Source organism: Falco biarmicus, chromosome 1 (genome assembly GCF_023638135.1).
Source record: "Falco biarmicus isolate bFalBia1 chromosome 1, bFalBia1.pri, whole genome shotgun sequence".
In the NCBI taxonomy this organism is placed as follows: domain Eukaryota; kingdom Metazoa; phylum Chordata; class Aves; order Falconiformes; family Falconidae; genus Falco; species Falco biarmicus.
Window position 1 is genome coordinate 107,312,239 of NC_079288.1, and position 21,269 is coordinate 107,333,507.

At 37.0% G+C, this 21,269-nt stretch overlaps 1 protein-coding gene across 5 annotated transcripts in view; it reads right to left on the reverse strand.

The window, feature by feature from the left end:
• Positions 1–21,269, reverse strand: part of PRDM5 (PR/SET domain 5) — an 87,538-nt gene that overhangs the window by 56,290 nt on the left and 9,979 nt on the right. For 4 of the 5 annotated variants that reach the window (XR_008825131.1, XM_056358169.1, XM_056358159.1 and 1 more), the window contains 6 exons: positions 16,862–16,984; positions 5,218–5,401; positions 4,424–4,598; positions 3,164–3,256; positions 2,762–2,883; positions 285–364 (listed from right to left, as the gene is read on the reverse strand). Coding sequence is in view for 4 of the 5 variants with exons in the window: in XM_056358169.1 (XP_056214144.1) it covers positions 285–364; positions 2,762–2,883; positions 3,164–3,256; positions 4,424–4,598; positions 5,218–5,401; positions 16,862–16,984 (777 nt within the window). In the remaining variant the exon portion in view is untranslated. The remainder of the gene's footprint in view (positions 1–284; positions 365–2,761; positions 2,884–3,163; positions 3,257–4,423; positions 4,599–5,217; positions 5,402–16,861; positions 16,985–21,269) is intronic. The other variant, XM_056358175.1, reaches the window with a different exon arrangement.

Below are 21,269 nucleotides of genomic sequence, written 5' to 3' on the forward strand. Positions count from 1 at the left end.
AGAAGAACAACAGGCAACTTTGACTTAATCCTGGAATGTGTGAACAATAAAAGCACAAACATCTTTGTATTTGGTAAAAGATGCATTAAAACTTTAGGAAGATTTCTGGTTTAACCACTTGTGATTACAAAAATAAATACCCACAATAAAATACACTGGGTTTGCAACCATGAAAGATTACCCCAAAGGTTTGCATTACAGCAGCTTTTAAGTGACCTAAGCAGCACAGTCTCTCATCTTAGTGAAGTCAAAGCCTGCTGTGGGTTAGCCTTCGTCTTACTGACCTTTCGATGCTCTTGGAGATTTGTTGCTGAGGAACATTTCTTATTGCACACGGAACACATCAGCTTCTTCCTAGAATTTCCTGAAACAGAAACAAAATACCACCACCATCTTAAAAAGGAAGTGCTAAGAAAGAACCTAAATATTTCCACTGAGTCTGTGACTTTTCACTGGTCATTTGACTGACAAGATTTTTACATTTGTATCCCATCTTCAAAGTGTTCCATATCAGTTCTCTGTGGGTGTCCAAAAAACCAGTTACTGATGGAATGTAAATCAAGAAAAGTAGAACAATAAAGAAAAAAACCCCTTCAAATAGATGTTATTATGTATCATCAATCCAACTCGATGAGCACAATTCAAAACTGAGAACAACTCACTTCATAACTAAACAGTTGATTTCTCCCAGTAGGAATTAGTGCAGCAATGACAAAAAAGATCCCAAACTGAAGTAAAAACCACCACTTCCCCTTTTTCTTTATTCAGAAAGCATTAAGCATTCTACTATATCAAATATTATTAATGATCTTCAACTGAACAAGACAGGGAAATTGTATTAGCACCAGATCATAAATTCAAATCTCGTCTAAAATGTAAATTATAAAACAAGTTACAGGTCAGCTGCCAGATGTATTTTCGTTCCCTTTTCATAGTTGCTTTAAAAAGTCACCGAGCATTTAATTGGGTTTATCTATTTACCTTTTGAAATTAATTTTAGTAACCCACAAGGCTATTTTATTACAAGACAAAGCTACCACAAACTTAATTCTTCGTTATAATTGCTCATGCAAGATATTTCCTAGCTTATGTAAAAAGTACTCATACTACATTGAACACTAAAAAGAACAGGCACAGAAAAAAGAGGAGTACTCCTTAGTCAACCACACAGCAAGTATGGATCATAAACGAACTCCTTAAGATAGCTTTCAGCTCAGTTTTTCAGACTCTCAGCATCCTCTATCTTTCCTCCTCTTACTGTCCTAAAGTATTCATATTATGTTGATTCTTCTTACTACAATGCATCCTGTCAATTGATTGGTTTGATACTTAAGTTTGTACTACAAAGATATACTTAATCTCACATACGCATTTGCTGTTATAAAACTTACAAGTAATTATATATACTGATATACATATAAATACAGGAATACACTTATTAGTACTTCAAGTTACAAGAACATTAATGATACCTTTTCAGAGGAGAGAAGGGTGATAGTGAGTATCTGTTCACAGCTTTGCATAACAGTCAACACACATAACCCATTCTACTTTCCCTTGCCTCCAGGTAAACACAAAGCAGGAAGGAATTCTAGAAGCCTCCCTCAACAGTAGTAGGTTATTTTCCTTCCTGCACCGACATCAGTTGTGGTTTCTGTGACTCCCAAGCAGTAAAATAAAAGCTCTGACAGTAGTAGGTTATTTTCCTTCCTGCACCGACATCAGTTGTGGTTTCTGTGACTCCCAAGCAGTAAAATAAAAGCTCTGCTCATTGTGCAGCCAGAGCAAAAATATCTTCCAGGCATGTGCTCTCAGTCATGTCTGGAGTGATCATTCAAGAGAAATGCGGAATTTGTATACCAATACATAACTGACCAAAGTTAAGCCTAAACATAACAACGCTCATGGATGAAGAAAATTCTTAACTGATACTGAAAAAAGGAGATAATCCTTTCTAAGAACAGTTTTGGAAGGGTTTCTGTACACTGTAAGGATTTGGCAGAAGAAAGAGCTTTCATGTAATGAAAAATCTTACAAAGCATCTCAGTGCTGTCATCATCAACTAAAGACTGTTTTCTTTGCACTCTGGTATTCTGCTGTCCCCACACAGACTGATCTGCCATTGACATTGAGAAGGGACATGCAGAGACCAGAATGACAGAACTGAGCTCTGCATTGTGGACCTGAGAGCAGTATTTTGCCCTTTCATGAAAACAGAGTGAAGCCTGATTGAAAACTATTGATTCAGAGTGCACAGATATAAAAACGCTACAGCCTAACGGGACTAGTGGATTGTCTGATCTGGCTTCCTGCACAACAGAGGCTATAGAATTTTATGCAATACCCTCATCAAGCCTAATCGTTTGTGAAGCATATCTTCCAGAAAGACATCCCATTGTGTCTTGAAAATACCAAAAGATCAAGAACTCACCACTTCCTGTAGCAGTTTGTGCCAGTGGTTGACTTTCCTCAGTACTGAAATGTTTTGCTTTATCTAATATTTGCCTAGTTTAAACTTCCCCAGATTCCTATTACATTTTCTGCAGTAGACTAATGATTCATCAGGTATACAATAATTTGTCCCTAGGGGAGGAGAAATAGGTATTCTTGCAATTCGTTACTTCTTAATTTTCTTTTTGCTACAAATGAATCCATTAAAAAAGAAACCAAAGAAAATGTTTACCCTGATTTGCAAATTCAAGGCTAGAAACATGTTAGAAGATTGGGTTTTTTTACGAAGAAACACTAAACTCTTTCTTACCACTGTGAACATTTTCTTTATGTTTTTTCAGGGCATCCTTACTCTTGAACCTCTTCCCACAGCTATCTGCCTTGCATATGAATCTGGCGTCCCCTCTGCATGCCTCCTTGTGCTGTTCATAACTATACAGGGTAATTGGTAAAAAAAAAAAAAACAACAGAAAAAAAGCAACACATAAAGCAGTATCTACAGAAACCAGACACATCACAAGTACTCTGAGCTTAATGCATGCAGCACTGCAGAGTTCCAAGGCCACCTCATGCATTACTTACAGCAAATAGGAATGAAAGCATTTGACTTCTTTCACTGTTAGGATTCATATAAACTAACAAGCTTCAAAGCTAACATGCAAAGGGAGGCCAGCAATGATATGACAGCAGTCCAGTAACTCAGACACAAAACCTCAATTCTGAGCTGAAGGAAGTATTGCAAACAGAGCACTGAAAACTTCTTGAAGAGTCTCCTGGGCTGACATTCTCTGTGCACTGAAGTACACTACAGCAAAATAAAAAATAAAAAAAATAAAAAAACACAAAATAAGAGGAAAATTCTACAACTTACACAGGCTTGCAGTAGCTAAAAACATATATACAGCTCTGCAAATCTTTAAGTGAGTAATCTGTTCCATATGTGAACTCTTCTAGAATTTAATGGGACTAATCAAATGCATAAACAGCAAGAGTCAGGATCATACTTCTGTATCCTCATACAGATAAATCTTACTTTGCATGATGTAAAATTTTACTTAACTAGCTGTACAGCACAAACCCAACTTCCACTATAGACTAAAAGGAACAAATCTAAGTTCAAGAGAAAATATTTAACTGCCTCCACCAAATATTTCTCTGCTATGTAATTTTATTTATTTCCATGAAAGAACACAGAGCTCATACACAGCTGCCAGTTCTAGGAACGTTTACATTATTTAGATGTAAGAAAGAACAATTTATTGCAAGAGCAGCCTTAAGGGCATTCTATGCAATATGAATCTGATTCTTTCCAATACAGGAGAGTTAGATTAAATTACTATCTGTAATTACTTAAGTATCTAATGCACTATCTGTAATTAAATGTATAATAAGTAATATGTCTACTTTATTGCAAGTAAAAAATATATAAACAACAAAAGATATAAACAGTTATAGTTTTGTACAAAAGTGTAATTGTAAGACATATGACTTTAGTGACAAAACTGTACATTTACATTATCAAGAAAAGTAAAGATGGGGTCTTAAATCTCACATCTTTCATGTTCCTATTTGTTTTTTTACCATCACCCAAATATTTAGTTAAGCTAATATGAACCATCTTTTTTTTCTCCTGAATCTTACTTCAGTTCTGTAACTACACTCACAGTTTAAAAATTCCTAAACTACTAAATAGACCACTGATGGAGACCAATGGCTCTGCATCAAACAGCAGCTCTGATCTGATCTACAGTGTATGATTTTGACACTTTAAAACTATAGTGACATTTTGCAATTCAAATTGAAGTCTCCGATAAAAGAAATTAACATAGTAAAGGACTAATGTAAAGGGTAAGGGTACAAATACATAAACATAAAAATTAAACCTTAAATTGTCGTTAAGGCAAGAGAAACAAAAGATTGAATAAAATTGTTTTAAACTATCCCCAAAATGAACACTTCTGTTTTTACTCACTGTCTTTGTAGAGCTTGTTTAACAGGGAATTTCTTTCCACAGTTTCTGCACTTAAATTCCTTTTCCTCACTGGGTTTTTGGTGCAAAGTCTGAAGATGTTCAGCTAGAATCTCCTGGCTGGCAAAACTGGACTCACAGTTTGGGCACGCATGGTCCTCTTTACAGGTAAGGGGATCTGCACGATTGGAGGCAAAAACAGTAAAGGAATAGTATTCAGGGAATATTTTGATTACATTAAGAGATACTCTGCCAGAAACCAATTATGCAAAATGGCATTGCAAAATTCACAAAAGACATTGTCTCTGAATGGATTATAGGCACACTATCTTGAGTGGATTACCACCAGCATTACTGAAAATAGATGCAAAATATTAAGTTGGGTGCTGTTAGCCTAAATTAGTCATCCAGGTTGTCTCTACTTTGACAAAGATGCTGAGAATTCACCAGACAGCTCAGGTCACCTACCTTTTCTTAGACTTCTAACCTTAGGATTGGCTGAACAGGTTTATGAAAAGGTTTATTTCTCTCCCATTTAAGACAATACCCCTCTCAGAGCAAAAAATTAGCTTTCATAAGACTATATGTCTTCTCATGAAATCTAGGCTCACTCATTTACTCAGTAATTCATGGGACTGGCTGCTCCTTATTAGGTAAAGAAAAGAACCTCAATTCAAGCCAAAATAAAAAGATAAAAATAATACCAGAGCTCAGACTAAACCTGAGGATTCCAGTTCCCCAATACTATATAGTTCAGTGTTCTCTTTCTTTGTTACTTTTTTTTACAGGTTGCTTACCTGCAATTTTTTCACCAGCTGGTTGCACTTCTTTATTGTTGCCACTGTCTTCATCTTCCTGGATAACAGTTACTTCTTCCTCCTCCTCCTCCTCTTCTTCCATGTCACTGTCCAAGTACCCAATCAGAAGTTCTGTGTCTGTTTCAATATCTTCCACAGCCAGATAGAAAATATTTTCCCCTTCCTGTTGCAAACAATAGAGTACAAGCAATGAATAATTACGTCAGAAAAAGTAAAATCTGAAGACAAGTATAGGACCCTGTACTAATATTAGCCCTCACCTATGGAAGGGCTGGCTCCATTTCTCAGGGACCACAATGCTAGGACCACCCTTCAAAGACTTCTTTCCATGTGTGGCTGCATGGACAAAGTGCCCTCGTATTCTGGAAATAGTCCCCTGCCTCATCTGTGAGGCTTTTCCAATAGGCACTGTAGCCAAGACCAAGGTGAACGCAGTCCTCTCCTGCCACACTTTGTCTGACAAGGACTTCAGAGTTTGAAAATGAAACATTTGAGTATTAGAAAAATATTTTTTAAAATTTTAAAAAATTTTAAAAAATATTAAATAACTAATACAGCTTTAACTCTGTCCCCTGTTGGTTGCTTGAATTATAACCCAGCTTTCAGTAACATGTTTACATAGTGCTATTTTCTGTCTCTCCCCCTCCTTAAGATACCCAGCCTCCTTCATGAACAGGTTTTCAACCCTGGTCAGTTATCTTCACTCTCAAGTTAGGAGGCACATCTGTAAAATGCACTTTAAACCACTGGATCAAAATGCTTTGCTGCTTTAAATCAGTGTAGGTACACAGATCCACAGAAGGACAAAGATCCAGCCCAGATTCTGTACGAGAGGGCAAACTACATGATAAGTCCTAAACCCTCTACAATGAATAAGCAAGCTTCCAAATACGTAAATAAGCTAACAACTTTGGTCTTTGACAACACTTAAAGTTACCAATTTTGGTGTGGGGAAGGGGGTTGAGGGCAGAGGTCTATAGCACTATAGCAAACCCATCTGTTTCCTAAACTGATACACAAAGCTGCTTTTTTTTCCCCTATGCAAACCAACTGCTTTAGATACTAGCCAAAGCACCAAAGGAGACTCATTCTTATGCAATGAAGACTTCCAACTTCTACTGTAAATCTTAAAGCTTATCTGATTAACATCCAGAAAATTTAATTGGAAGCTTCTTTACACTACATCTAGCCATATATTTTTAACAAGCTTGCTAGCACAAGGACAAGATAATGATTTTTAATTTTGTTAATATACTAAGATTAATTTAAACTGTCAACAGAGATGTAACATTCTTTGTGCTTTAGGTCTGTTATATATTACACAAGTTAATTGTCACACAAGAGTGAAACCTATTAATTTCAACAGACTTGATACAGCTACTGTTTTCAAGGACACAACTTTTCTGTTTTTAACTCAACTGCAGCATCTGACAAAAAAACTATGTATTTTTTAAAGATACATTCTGTAGTCCAGATTTCTATCAGCATGTTAACCTAACTTCTGCATACATCTAGAAGTTGCTGTTTCTTGTATGCTTCTGTCAAGTTGCAGAGACCTTTAATTTAATACAGTCTAAACTCAAATCATGTATTGAAACTCTTGACATGAGGAAAAGTAAAAGGCCCTTCTACTGACAGTCCCCGCTTAAGATAAAATCACTGGGGTAAACCTTCAACAGACTGCTCTTTAGGACAACTTTATTCTAAAAGCAAGACAACCTTATAAATTGAAGCATATACTGGCTTGCAAAATGGAAAAAGAAGAGTGGGAAAAGGAAAAAGGAAGCCATGTATCCCAGGCAAAAATAAAGTCATAAACTTACACATTAAAGAACCAAATAGAACACCTTCCAATTGCATCATACGTAACACATCGTACACCGCACAGTGAATCTGGGAGAACAGCAACCATAACTGATTATTCCGGTTAACCTAGACCAAGTGTACGAATCCCAACAACTAAGCTCTTATCAGTATTGCGGCATCCTCACCACCTTTCTACTACCCTTATGTGCATCTGGGGCTTAATTTATACCTTTTGTCTAAAACCATACTGGTTCCTTCCCACTTGTGTACTTTTAGTTAGCAAAAAGATTAATGGAAGAAGTACTAAGAACTCTCAATGCTTGAGTACTCTTGGTCGCATTTGCATCGAAAAGAAATTAGCTTTGGTGCCAGCCCAAACTAAAACACAGCTCAAACTCATTTCTCCTCCAAGGCTAATTTGTTTGGCTTTTCCATCCAAACAAATGCTAACAGTCAGGTATTCAGAGCACTAATTAATCCAGATATACCACACTGTAGTAGCTCCTCAAGGCAGTAATTTCTGTGAAACCAATGGAAGCTCTCCAGAAACCACAAAGGAATTTAAGTCTCTGTCTCCAGTAGCAGCACATGCATGAAGGACACTTACCTACATGCATGCAAACACAGTGAACGTAGTACGAAATATTTTGAATAAATTTAATAATCCTCCTGTTTCTAAGAACACATGTCCAGTTGTTCTCGCTGCCTATTTGCTTAGGCCAAGTTGGCTGTTTTGCTAACAGCATTCATCTACAGTGGGCCACAACCTCCCTCCGAGCTATTGCCAGTTTATTATTCCACTTCGCTTCTCTCACCCCCTGCCTCAATTGTCATCTTTTATGCTATAAACCACACTGATCTGCCCAGCAAATACACTTTTTTTGTTCCAACAGCTCCTGCTATTCCATTTTTGCTCCACTGCAGGCACCTCTCCCATTCAGATTCTTGGCTTTTCCGTAGTTACTCTTCACGTGTGCTTTGTAAGAGGGTATGCTGAGAGGGAACATGAGACAAGTAGCACTGACAGCCCACCACACTTTCATCCAAAAGCGTAAGACACGCGTGTCATCACTCCTGAAAGCTGAAAACACAGGAGGAGGAAGCAGACAGTCTTGTATTACCTGAGGGGAGTAGTGCTTTTTTTATCCTTCAGAGCTCTATCAGTGGCTCCACCTCAGCCTTCCTAATCCTTACCAAGTTTCCCCCTGTGCCCATAACAACTCCTCTTAAAAGTGCTACCTGGCCTCCCTCTACACCAAGTTGCCTGGCAGCAAGCCAGCTCTTCAGCCTACCTGTTCTGCCAGTTCTCATTTGCTACCTCTCCAAACAAGCACACTCCCTTTCCTGATCTTTGCCTGCAGCTCCAGGACGTCATGTTTGCCAGAGTAAAACCAACCTTGACAATGTCTGTGATGGCAGAAACCCCAATCCAGGAAATGCATGGAGGTGATTTCTTGCGGGCTGTGGCAGAAGATAAAGCCACAAGCTCAGGCACAGGAAAGGTCAAAACCAGCATGTGGTGCAAGGAAAGACACGATCAGAATAATGAAGCCTTCCCAAGAGAGAAAGCCAACCAAGTACCCCTTGGGGGAGAGTGGGTGAAGCCCACCACAGCCTTCCGGAAGTGATGCTGGGGACTAAGAGACTCTTGCCCCTCCCTGCCGCCCACCCCACCCCCCAAGCGAGGAAGGGGAAACGGATGGCACAAATGAAGGAAGCTTTTCTGGTGTTCACACTAATTCATACACTGAAAAATGCTTGACTAAGGCACATATCCCTGTCCCACTCAGTCTACTGCTGGGTGTGCAGCAAGTTTGTGGCTCTCATTGGCCAGGAAGCAGATGGATCCCAGAGAGACCTCCCTTCAAAAAAAAACCAAACCAAAGCACCTTTAATATACACGTGCAATGGAGACATTCAGCCCAAGAACTCTGACTATATTTAATTGGAAGTCAAACACCTGAACCACAGATAAGGAGACACAGAAGCATCAGGTCTATCTACTAATTTATTCCTGTCATGCTGTATTGCATGGTAAGGTAGGCAGCCTTTGTGGTAAGGTACACAAACTTTGAGATGTGACCATGAGATTAAATAGAGCACAACATTAAACTAATATAGCAATTCCTACATTTCTCCTGTGTCCTTATGCCATACCGCAGATTTTAGCGATAGTGCCCTGTCAAGGTTAGAATAGTTTTCCAGCTGAATATTCTGTACTATGATAGACTTTTTCTGCTTTATTCTTTGGCTGCAGTTATTATCTTGCGTTAAACTAGAAGTAATTGCTTTTAGTTTCCCATCTGCAGAAGAATATGTTTCACTGCAGTAATGATACTACATACCCAAATCTTACAGTTAAACTCCTCAGGAATTTCAATTATGTGTACAGTAGCAACACAAATGAAAGCTAGAAGAATTTGTATTTTTTTTCCCTGCCCAAAGGTATTCCTCCCACCCTTCACTGTATGTTTCGATTCAGTACACATTTTCCAATCTTCCAACTTAAAAATATAATATTCTTGTTTCTCTGTGGGAAGAAAAAAAAACTAAAATGGGAGTTCAAAAAACTAATTCCAGCAACATGCCAATTCTGGTGGCTCAACAGAGAAGCACTGGAACTTTTGATTACTCTTCTCACTGAAAACTTTTGTTGTGAGAAGCATGTCCCCTACCCCGTACCCACCCCCACTGCCCACCTTGGGAAGGTTGACATCAGCAGCATTTTTATGACATGGGCTCTGTACGTGCCCAGTATGTCACTTCTTCCAGTACTAGCAGATAGTAATGAACCTATAGAGTATCCTGAACCAAGACACTGCAACTTACTCTTGGAAGTCTCCTTTAGAGGCTCTGTGAAAAATATAAACCATCAATTGCAAAAAAATAAACCATTTGCTTAGATTTGGGCAATGTGTTTACATCCTTCTTTTTACAGATGTTTTATAGAGGAAATCTACAGGGTTCCAACTTCAGTTATACCTTCTCTTAGAATCACGGAATAAAAGCACCTCTGGAGGCCATCTCACCCAACCTCCCTGCAGAGGTTTCTCAGAGGTCAGATGGTTTCTCCCCATTTCTTGTTAGATTCCCTCTGATTTACCAGCCACTCCTCCCAGTTTTGTGTCACCAGCAAATTTGCTGAAGGTACACCCTGCCCCATCATCCAGAACATTTCTCTTTTGATATATGCACTCTTCAACTGTTCCACGACATCCTTGTACAACTCTAGTAAGAGAATATTGCTTTTAGCACACATCCTTTGCAGAGGATGTTAACCACTCCAGCAGTAATATACAATTCTCATTTCATTATTTCCAAAGCATCACTGAAGTGACCCTGCATTTTTTGTGCTTTTTGAGTAAGCTCAGTTTTTAATTTCTTTCCTTTTTCAACTGAAAAAGCAGAAGAAGCCAAAGCCATAGGTATTCCACTTTGGATCTAAATCTCAGTTTTCCCCACAGTTTACAGATGTTCAGATTTAGTGTCCACTCCAAAACCATGTAAAACAAATAAAGAAGTTCACACATGTGACTTGCACTGCCACAAGTAACCACTGAACTCGCCAGCTGGACAAGCTCTCAACAGCAATGAACCATCCTGTATGGCACCACACACTGCAAGGGATGCAAAAGCAGAACTTGGGAAGAGAGGCCCTAAGAAATCCATGGAGAGATGAGAATGGTAGAACTTTTTGAACCTTAATATCCCACTCTATGCACCAACTTAGTATTAGGAAAGCCTAAAATCAGAAATTAGTTACATTTAAATTAAAAAAAAAAAAAAAAAAGGACACTGTAACCTCCGTGTTGAAAAGGGTCTAAATGATTTTCACATTCACAGTGGCTTCGTATTACTGAGGTTCCTGTTGCAAAAAAATAAAAACCTAACAGGCATATTTTCAGGAATCTCATGGAGAAAACCATTTATTTCACTTTTCAGAAACTTCTCATTTTGAATTCTTCAGTAACAGAATATCTGAACAGCACTGGTATGTATTCAACAACACATAAATGCATATGACCCTGGAATGAAAAAGTTCTCTTTTTTCCCCCACAAAAAAAATCAATAATCAAGCAGATTTCTAGTTCTCCACTCTAAGCGTGCAGGAAGCCAACAACTATGTTCATGTTCCTTCTTACACTGCGTAACAAATTAATCTTTCCTTTGTGGCACTTAAGCCACCAGTAAGTTTCAAGTAATCCTGAAAAGTTCCCTGCAGTATCTAAAATTTAGCAGCCTAAACAGTTTGTACTTGCTTTCCTTGTGTTTTCTCTCACTCCTGCTTTTTAGGTAGTCATTTTTACTACATTTCTTACAGCACTGTCTCTCACATACTAATCTTCCTCTGAAGACATTTAGTGTTACTGCGCTGGGGTTTTTTACCTCCAGATCAACCTGTGCATCATTGAATTATGCCACAATAACAAACACGCATTTGTGAAATATGACTTTAAACCACTCTACCACCTCACAGTAAATGTCCTATTCCACATTAGGTTTTGCTATTCATTATTCTAACTCACTCTTTTCTAAATGACAGCAGACCATTTCAGTCTCTGCTTGCTAATGAAAAAATATTTGCATTTAAAGCTCTAGCTGGCTGCAGTTCTGTTTATAAAAGTTCTGATGTTAACAACAGGATCTGTTTTGCATAGTTATCGCCAGCAGAGAGTATTTAATAAAATTACAACTAACAATCAATAACTTATCCATTCTGGATAAAGGAATATTGAAAATATAATACTGTAGCAGTCTAAAAACTGAAAAAAAAACCAAAAACTGTGGTATTTTTGATAGGAGCTCTTTCCTTTTGAATACAATAATTACAATGCATTTTTGCTATATATCCAAAGCCATATTTATAAGTAAATAGCTAGGAATAACCAAGGGCAGAAGAGATTACAATTCATACAGTTTGTTAATGCAAAAGTTGTAATTCTAAAGCTACTTTAAATATAGTAGAGGATTAACTCATTCAATTATTACTTGAAATAAGTTAGAGAAGCCTCCAGGAATTAAGCTGCACAAAACACCCAGAAAAGAAATTCATACGTACACAGGTACCCTCCAACCTTTCCATTCTCCTCTAGCAATCACACAGTGGTATTACTCACCAGACAGGTGTTAAAAATATTCCTGTCCCTTCCCAGTCAAAACCAACCCAACCACCACAGCTACCCCTCCAGAAGTGGAGGCAGAACTCAGCACTCAGAACGCTCCCCACTAGACCTCTCATCAGAACATGGGTTTTACTACATATGTAGCACTACAGGGAGAAGAAAACAAAGAAATACCAAAACCCACACCAAACCAAAAAACTCAAAACACCCTCCCTGCCAAAAACCAAACCAACAAACAAACCAGAACGAAAACAAAACAAACAAAAAATACAACAAAACCCCCCAATCTTACTTAAAAAAAGAATCCCATGCCCTCTAAGTTGCTTTTTCACCACAGGAAGCATTTTGCACAGAACCTAAACATGATTATTGGGTACAATTAATTTATGATGAACTAATCATATTTTGCAGTCAATCCAGGATATGGTTTATTTTATTTGTATACAGGGATATGCACTCACTTCATCTTCTTTTAAACTGAATACTGAGCGCTAGGCAGCAAAATGATTATTAATCACGATTTCAGATATAAGATTATAACATTTATCACTACTAGAGTGACGCCATCAGGACTGGAAATGTTCTTAGAGTAGACCAAAAAGCCCCTGTTGGAGTATTTGGAGACTGGAAAGAACCCTAGTGTGAAAGATTTTTAGTAGAAATTAGAATTAGTGGGTATAAACAAGGAAATCATTATTTTCCATCCACATTTTTGTTAGTTCATACAGTATCTCCTAGAAAATTGCAAAGGGGCAGCTGTGAAGCACACAACCAGTGTTAAGTCCCTAAGCATTCACAGAACAGACTTAGGACAAGCAAGAGAAGTCCCTGTTCTACCACTGTGGTTTACTTAATTTTCACATTTTATAGGCTGGTAACATTAATCTTGGTCAAATACTCTCAATGAATCAATTTTAGTTTGTGAGATTCACTGCTGAAGATTCACTTTCAAGAGCAAGAAATAGAAATGAGAGAGAAAAATTGAATACTTGTTTAAAAATTCAGCCAACTGCACAAAAAACTTCATAAAATACAAATGACTGGAGAAAAATTACATTTTACATGGGTAATTATTAATGGGCTGGTTAGAACACAAAGTCTTTAACCATCTCTAAGTATGCTATCTAGTTAGTGAATTAGCCCTTTCTATAGCTATGCAGATATAGTCTACTTTATTATACAATATGGAATCACGCAGTTGGTTTAAGATTAGGATTTTTTTTGTTTGATGTCATTATCTCTATTATTAATTTTCCTATTTTTTTTAATTAATTTAGGTACTTGTTCAGCAACGCAACTTTTAATTTTCACAGCCACATTAACTTGAGTAATGATAATGAAGGTAAAACAACTCTACTGATGTAATTCATAACTGCTTCTCTTTGCAAAACATCATTTTATCATCTTAGTGGCAAGCAGGCAACTCTCAATTCAAAGTAAAGGGAATCATTAGTGGAAACATTCCACCAATGTTTTACCCACCAATTTCATAAAATAAAGTGCTACTGCACCAAGTGGCCTTAAATGTGCTTTATCATTACAGACAAAAATTGTGGAATTAAAGTACTGAAGGATTTGTGGGCTGTGTTGGTTTGGGTTTTTTTTCCCCCTAAAGGAATAGCAAAGCTTTGGGATTTCCATCTCCATCTACTAAAGTGAGATCAAACCCTGCAAAGAAATACATGTGTATTCAGTTTTTTTCAACACAAGTAGTTGAAATATATTCATGTTATATGCAATTAAATACTTTTACATAAATATGTGTCTACACAGCTTCAAGGTCACTCATACAGAATGCAAAAGTTACTTTGGCAGCTAATTATTGATGGTATTAAAAAAGCCTGAGATGATTTAGTAAGGGGTGGTTTTTTTGATTTTTCAAAGTTTGCCTTCCCTATAATTTTCATCATTTTGTACACAACTGTGTTTACTCTATTTTTCCCTGTAATTTTTCCCAATGTTTTCCTGTGGAAGCTTTTATAGGACTAACATTCTTGCCACTCTTTTTTCTTTTTAAACCATTCTTCTAAGTCCAGTATGACTCTTTAAAAAGGCATGTAAAAAGCACTAAGCACACTCTCAGCAAGGTATAACATCGTGCAATACAGAATAACAGTTTCTTTCCATTTCTTTATTTAAATAATCATTTTCATTATCAAAAAAACCCACTGGTACACACTGCATATTCCATTAAAACTTCTACTCAGAAATTCAGGTCATTTTAACTGAGCATTCTATGGTCATTTTAACTGAGCATTCTATTTAAAATAGGATAATGAACATTAATTGTTCACACTGCTCCCTCTTGTGAACCTTACTCTGCATTTGCTAACATTGACTGTAATTTGCTATCAGACTGCCTATGTGCTGATGACATGGTAATTACTGACTAATGCCTAGGACTCCTCATGTATGAGGACCTTTCATATTTGGTACTATAAGTAGGACAACAGATCTTTTGATAGATCTTGGTATAACTGAGAGACAAAGACAGAAGGAAAACATAGAGAAATAATTGCATAGGCAGTGGTCATACCAAATTAACTACTGACTCGTCATAGGCATCAGGAAAAGTGTAATAAAGCAGTCAGTCCTGACAAGAATTTCTGCTGAATGGATGAATAGAGAATGCTCTCTTATCTGTTGCTCAAAATTCAATTGTAGTCTGGACGTTAAGACTTAAAGAGGTCTGAACCAAAGACAACAACCTAGAGTACAGGCCCAGAGGAAAAGCAGATGATGAAGCTGTCCACACTGACCTAAAACAGCAACAAGGTCCAAGGAAACAGTATCAGCAGCAAAACTTCAGTCACGTTCAGCCAACAATATCTGATGGAATGTCACACACAGACATTGAGTAAAACTAGAGCTTTGGAAAGTAGGAGCAGCAAATCAAGCGAAGTCTGGCAGATAACCAGGTAGGTTTCCCCAACACAGTTCACTGCTAATAGTGGCATTCAACTACTGTGATAATGTAGCCAGGCAGAAGAGACATGGTAGGAGATACAACAACAGAATGGAAATCCCAGAAATGCTCACAACTGGGACAGGAAGAGGGAAACTGATACCAGGTCTGCAGCGGAACTGGCAGCACCAACCTCACTGGGCAGTGATTGTTTAAGATCCAAATAAACACACAGTCCCTCTGATGAGTGGGAGATTTAAGAAGTTGCATAGGTCACCAACACAGAAATTTAAATTACTAGTGCTGAGTGCCACTGAGTATGAATAGAGGGGAAGGGCTAACGGGGAGAACAGCAATAATGCATCTTTCACAGAACTACATGCAAGGACTTTACTAGCATTCTCTCTCTACTTAGTAGTTTTAAAATATTTTTTTTTCCTGTTTCATTTCATCAGAAATAAACTTAGTTTCCTTGGCATGGAAAAATACTTTCATTTTGTTTTGTTTTGCATCAAAATAAACTATATTTTTCTATACAGTATAAATACTATTATATAAAAAAATACTATCATAAAAAACTATTGTATAGTTTTCTATACAATAAACTATATTTGCCTGCAGGCAAATCCTAGAAAAAAGTCATCTCATGATGAAAAAGTAGAACAATAATTTCAAGAAATGCTGATAAATAATTCTCCTTTTCCTAATTTTTTGCAGATTTGGATTACATCAGCAAATAGCTTGGGTTAGCCTGTAACAACATTTTGGAGAGTATACATTTTGAGCAAAAGTTTTAACACAGCTATGTAATTCTTACTTATGTGGGACTGGAAATTATTGTACTGTAAAACTGAGCTGTTGAAAACAAAAATGCAGGTAGTTCATCTCTTTCAGAATCTCCAAAAGGACAAGAGCTGTAACAAGAAAAGTATTTCTGCCTTTGTTGCATTCTGCAAAGCAACAGAATGCTTCCAAAAATGAGAGATTAAACAGACTAAGACTCTTCCAACTTGAGAAAAGAGCTGTCAAATAAGAGGGTTCTATGAAATCAAGGATGGCATAGAAAAATGAACACAAAGTAACCATTCACTGTTATAAAAGGACTAGAGAATCAAGTAAAATTAAGAAGTTTCTAGAAGAAAAACAGAAGCATGTTGCAACATAATGTGTAATTAAAACAGTAGAACACATTACCACAGAATGCTGCAAACACAAAAATGTAAAAGTAAGCTGGAGAAACAGAGATCCACAGCCAACACTAGAAAAAGAAAATTATCTTTTTTCATTAATTTATCCTCAAACACTGCCTGATCATCCTATCAGATAATTAGATCCTTCAAGTCTCTGTTTTCAACTGGAATATTTTAAGCACCACGCTTGCTTTCAAATCTGTTACACCTTTATATTAAACTTTAAAGCAAGCGCCTGATTTTACTGTCCAAACACCTAAGCGCATACCCGAATTTGGCATGCTTTTGTTCTTTTTTTTTTTTTAATGTAAACTGTTCACTTTAAGCCAAGAGAAATAGTTCATATAAGTGATTCAGTGCAATTCCAAAGAATATCACATTCTAAGGACCCCTTTGGTCTTTCATTCTATCTATCATATTTATGGTATTATATTTAAGCACAAGAGTTCACTTGTAAAAAGAAAGGTAGGAAAAGGAAAGTAGTTTGCTACTTTTCTTAGACCTTGCAATTTTACTGCAAGAGAAAAAAAAAACCAAAGAGGATATCCAATTAGTAAATCAGTAACAGAAAGCAAATGGTAGAAATCCACTAAATCTACCTGGATGGCTGCCAGGTTCTTCTGTTCCTGTGATGGAGCCTCATGGACAAAACGCAGCCAATTAGAATGACGTGGATTGCTTGCATCCAGGATATAAAGGACCTCACCTTTACTCCCACGAACCTGAAACATTAAAAAAAAAAAAAAAAATCAAGCAAAATTCAAACTGTTTAGCAAACACACAAACATGTAAAACACCAAGACATGCTTGTACTCAGCATGGGAATCTTGCATTCAATGGATACTTGTAGCTGTGGTGCACATTCACCTTTTCCTATAAGCATATTTATTCACCTCAGAACAGGGGGGCAACTTAAATCCAGCAACTGGTAGCAGCTTCCTTTATTGAGCTCCCCCTCTCTTTTCTTAGCCTTTCCTTTAGTAAACATGTATTATGACTGACTCCTGGGTCTCCCTAATCTGACAGCACGGTTACTGCTGCTCATATTCTTTCCTCTTTGTTCCTTCAGGTTCTCTTTTTCTTTATAATCTTGCCAGAAACAGGTACAACCCAAGAGGTCTTTTCCCATTCCAACCCTATGATTCCTTTTCCACTTTTCCCCTCCATATATCCTACTATATAGTTCACTTGAACATCTTCTATATATGTCCCTCTAAATGAAATATAAATACGTAGCCTCAATGAGTAGCAGCCAGTCTTAAACTGTACTTAGCTGAAATTTTATGAGAATAGGAGATTATTTCAGTAAACAAATTAGAATACTATGTACGTGAAGGGCTGTAAATTATTTTGTAGAGGAAAAAAAATATGTTCAGTTTTTGTCCACTAAATGAAAAAGCCACTTTAAAAAACTAACTGCACACACAAGGTAAGTCATGTCAATATGAGAAGCTTTTGGCTGTCATTGCAGATCCATAGAATTTCTATAACTGTAAGAAGATTCCAGCTTACATGGAAAAAATGAAAATAATAGAAAGAGAAACTTGATAATAACCAAGTCATTTTTCCCCCTCAAAACACAAAGACATACTGCTGAAAAAAATACAGCTGCCACTGACATATAAAAAAATGGCTTGCTTTGTTTTAAATAAAAGATCACTTGAATCTCCACTGATAAAGAAGATAGAGCACCATGCAAAAAGGTCATACAGCCACACTATTATTCCATGTGATTTATTTATATAATGAACATATTTTCTTTTTCATCTGTCAACAAGAAGTATCCCGTGCAGGTATTTCCTAAGAGCTAGGGATTTCAACCATGTAAGATCAAAATCAGATTGTCTTCATGGCTTTGTATTTAAATTGCTCACATTCTCACTGTATTTGTTTCTAACAAATGCAATATCATATTTCTTCAGTATGACTGCTTAAATTACCTAAACATTCAGGATATCATTAGAAAGAAAAAATTGTATTCTATTACAATAATAGCTGGTAACAGCATGTTGTTCCCAGATTAAACCAAAAAAACCTACTGTAGTTCTGCAAACTGTTCTTCCAAAGGAAGGCATATGATAAGAAGCATATGTAATGGAAAAAGTGTCAATATTTCAAACTTTAAAAGTTATTTTACTTTCAAACACACAGATTAACCACAGTAAACAGTTATTTTTATACCATATATTTAAGTGCACCTGGAAACAATATTATCTAACACTAAGCACTGCAACAGGTTTCCCAGCGAGATGTAGATGCTCAAAACCTGTCCTGGGCAGTTGGCACTAGGTGGCCCTACTTGAGCAGGGGGATGGGACAAGATGACCTCCAGGGCTGTCTTCCAACCTCAGCCATTCTGCCATTTTGTGACTATCACCTTCAGAAGTAATGCCTGCTCATTATTGGAACCCTTATTTTCATTAGGAACATGGGCAGAACAAGTACAATCAAACCATAAAAGCAAGCTCCAAATTTATACAAAAATACATGCCAACAGTGTATTCACCTCCTGAAAAGCCACCTGTCAAGCAGAAGCACTTCATTGATTATACTGTAATAAACATCCAGTTCTAAATAGGTAATCTACAGAGAAGAACTTCACTTTGAGTGAAAATGGTTAACATTGCAGATTAGTATCTTTGAGTAATTGAAGTCAAACTAATGGCTTTCTGATTTAGCTACCAAAGTATGGGTTACAGAAGCCAACCATGTAGGTCCTATAAAGGTTTCCAGCACATCTTGACTTCAGTTGGAAAAAGACGCAATCAAGATCCTATCATAAAAACCATAGTTACACTATCCACCTTTTCATCCATTTTTCATTTGCTTGATCCTTGAATTATAAGAATAATTTATATTCACTTCAATGATACATGATCATCCCAATTCTGCTTTTTCAGCCTCTGCCAATCCATAAAGAGATATCAAATACAAAGCAAAGACTTAACACATAAGGAAACAATTGATAAAAGAATACAATAAATCCCTTAAAGACGTGCTATATTTTCCTATTGCTTTTTTCACCTCATAAAGAAATAATGCTTCATCAAATACACAGATGTGAGGAAAAAAAGTCAAGGAAAACAGCCAAAACATTGTACTTAACACAGACTAGACTGGTCACATTTACCACTCCTTTTCTCACTGGTTGCATGGATAGGTGAGTTTCCTAAATGAACAACCTATCTTGAGCACCACAGCTGTGAATCCCAAATTCAATCAATATTTAAAACAAACAGACAAAAAGATCATCTCCTGCTTTGCATATATATGTCTCAAACTCAAGGCCAGTACAAGCTAATCATGGCAGTTAAATGAACTAAAAATAAAATAAAATTAAAAAAAGCTAGGCTCTACATTTTCAGTTTAAAATAAGTGCACCAAAATATCATCCATATTGTATCATTAATGAATCAAAATGGAATTTGAATATGTCCCAAAGGATGCTCCCTCCCCAATAACAGCCCATAAAAGTCCTCAGTCATGCTTCTGCTTTGTGGCACAATCATCAAACAAGAAAATCAGTTTAATTAATAGATACATCATCAAATACAAGCTAAAATGCTTACACCTGGGTGTGCCTGTAAATCTGTTCTGATATCCAGAAGACAGTGACAGCCATCTCTGATCCTAAGACAGATGTTGCACCATAGGCCCACACAATTCTGCCAGCCACATAACAAGGAACTTTCCCTCCTGCACTCCTCCTTTAGTGATACTGGATAGCACAAGAAACATATAGTGTAGCTTCAGTATCTTCCCCCAACCCTGGCAGCTGCACCAACTATAACAAACAGCAAGGGGAGAAAATGATGTGACAAGCTGCTTATGTGGTACTCAAGAAACTTAAAAGATCCTGCAATTTACCTCTCTACACCCAGAACTAGGATTCAGCATGTACATTTCTAGAGCACGGCAAAAAAACTCCCCATACCGAAGAAGGTTTCTTGGCTTCCTTTATCTCCGAGGACCCTCTTTTACGAATATTCCCATGCATATCCTTACCACTTACTCCATACAAGAGCTGGAGAACTAAACAGGATTTATTCTGCAACAAAGCTTCCAGTCCGCTCCAAGAGGACTCCTTTCCAATCACCCAACTGAACTAATTTAGTCAAATGTTTTCACAGTAAGATGAAATACCTGAAATTCACTGTTACTGCATGGGGGGTGGGGGGTGTTACCTCAAGATCAATCAGGAAATCATTGAATTATGACACATTTACAAACACCACGTCACTATATAAGTATTTGGAAAAAAAATGTGGCCCTAGTCATTGTACAAGCTACCATGTGAAACCTTGCACAGGTCTAAATGACGTCTCAGCTGCTTGCAATGCCCATCAACAACATGCACTACTCCATCTGCTAGCTATGATGAAATTATCTCCAGATTTTCAAAATATATCCGAAATTGTCATGTATGCTACTTCAAAACACTCATGAGTGCAATTTCAAATGCTTTACCAGGCACACCTGGCAAGAGAAGAAAAAACACTTCACTGAAAATAAGCAGATGGTTATTTTTGCTGAAGGCAGTAAACACACGGCCTGCTTTCTGGAAACCATTTTCTAAACATTTAGATTTTATAAATCTAAAAGCCTATGTTCATTCAAACAATCATGTAAAGAATAGTACTGTTTTCAGCACTGTACTTTTCTGATTAGCTGAAAACATGACTTTTATTGTTAATAGTATAAAACAGCTAGATGCAATACTTGTACATCCTCAGTTTCAGATCTCTATCACAGAACTCACTGTAGAGAAGAAACATTTAACATTGCTGTAGGAAGTATTAAAATAACACTTGCAAAGGAGACCTGAGGCAGGAACTGTTGATTTGATTACTCACTAAGAAGTACAGGGACATAGACAGCACATGACATGTTTCTTCAGCCAAAATATACAGCAACAGGGAGGTTGGAACTACATGATCTTTAAGGTCCCTTCCAACTCGAAACATTCTGTGATTCTATGATAAGCTCCTTCTGGTGCATGATGTTATT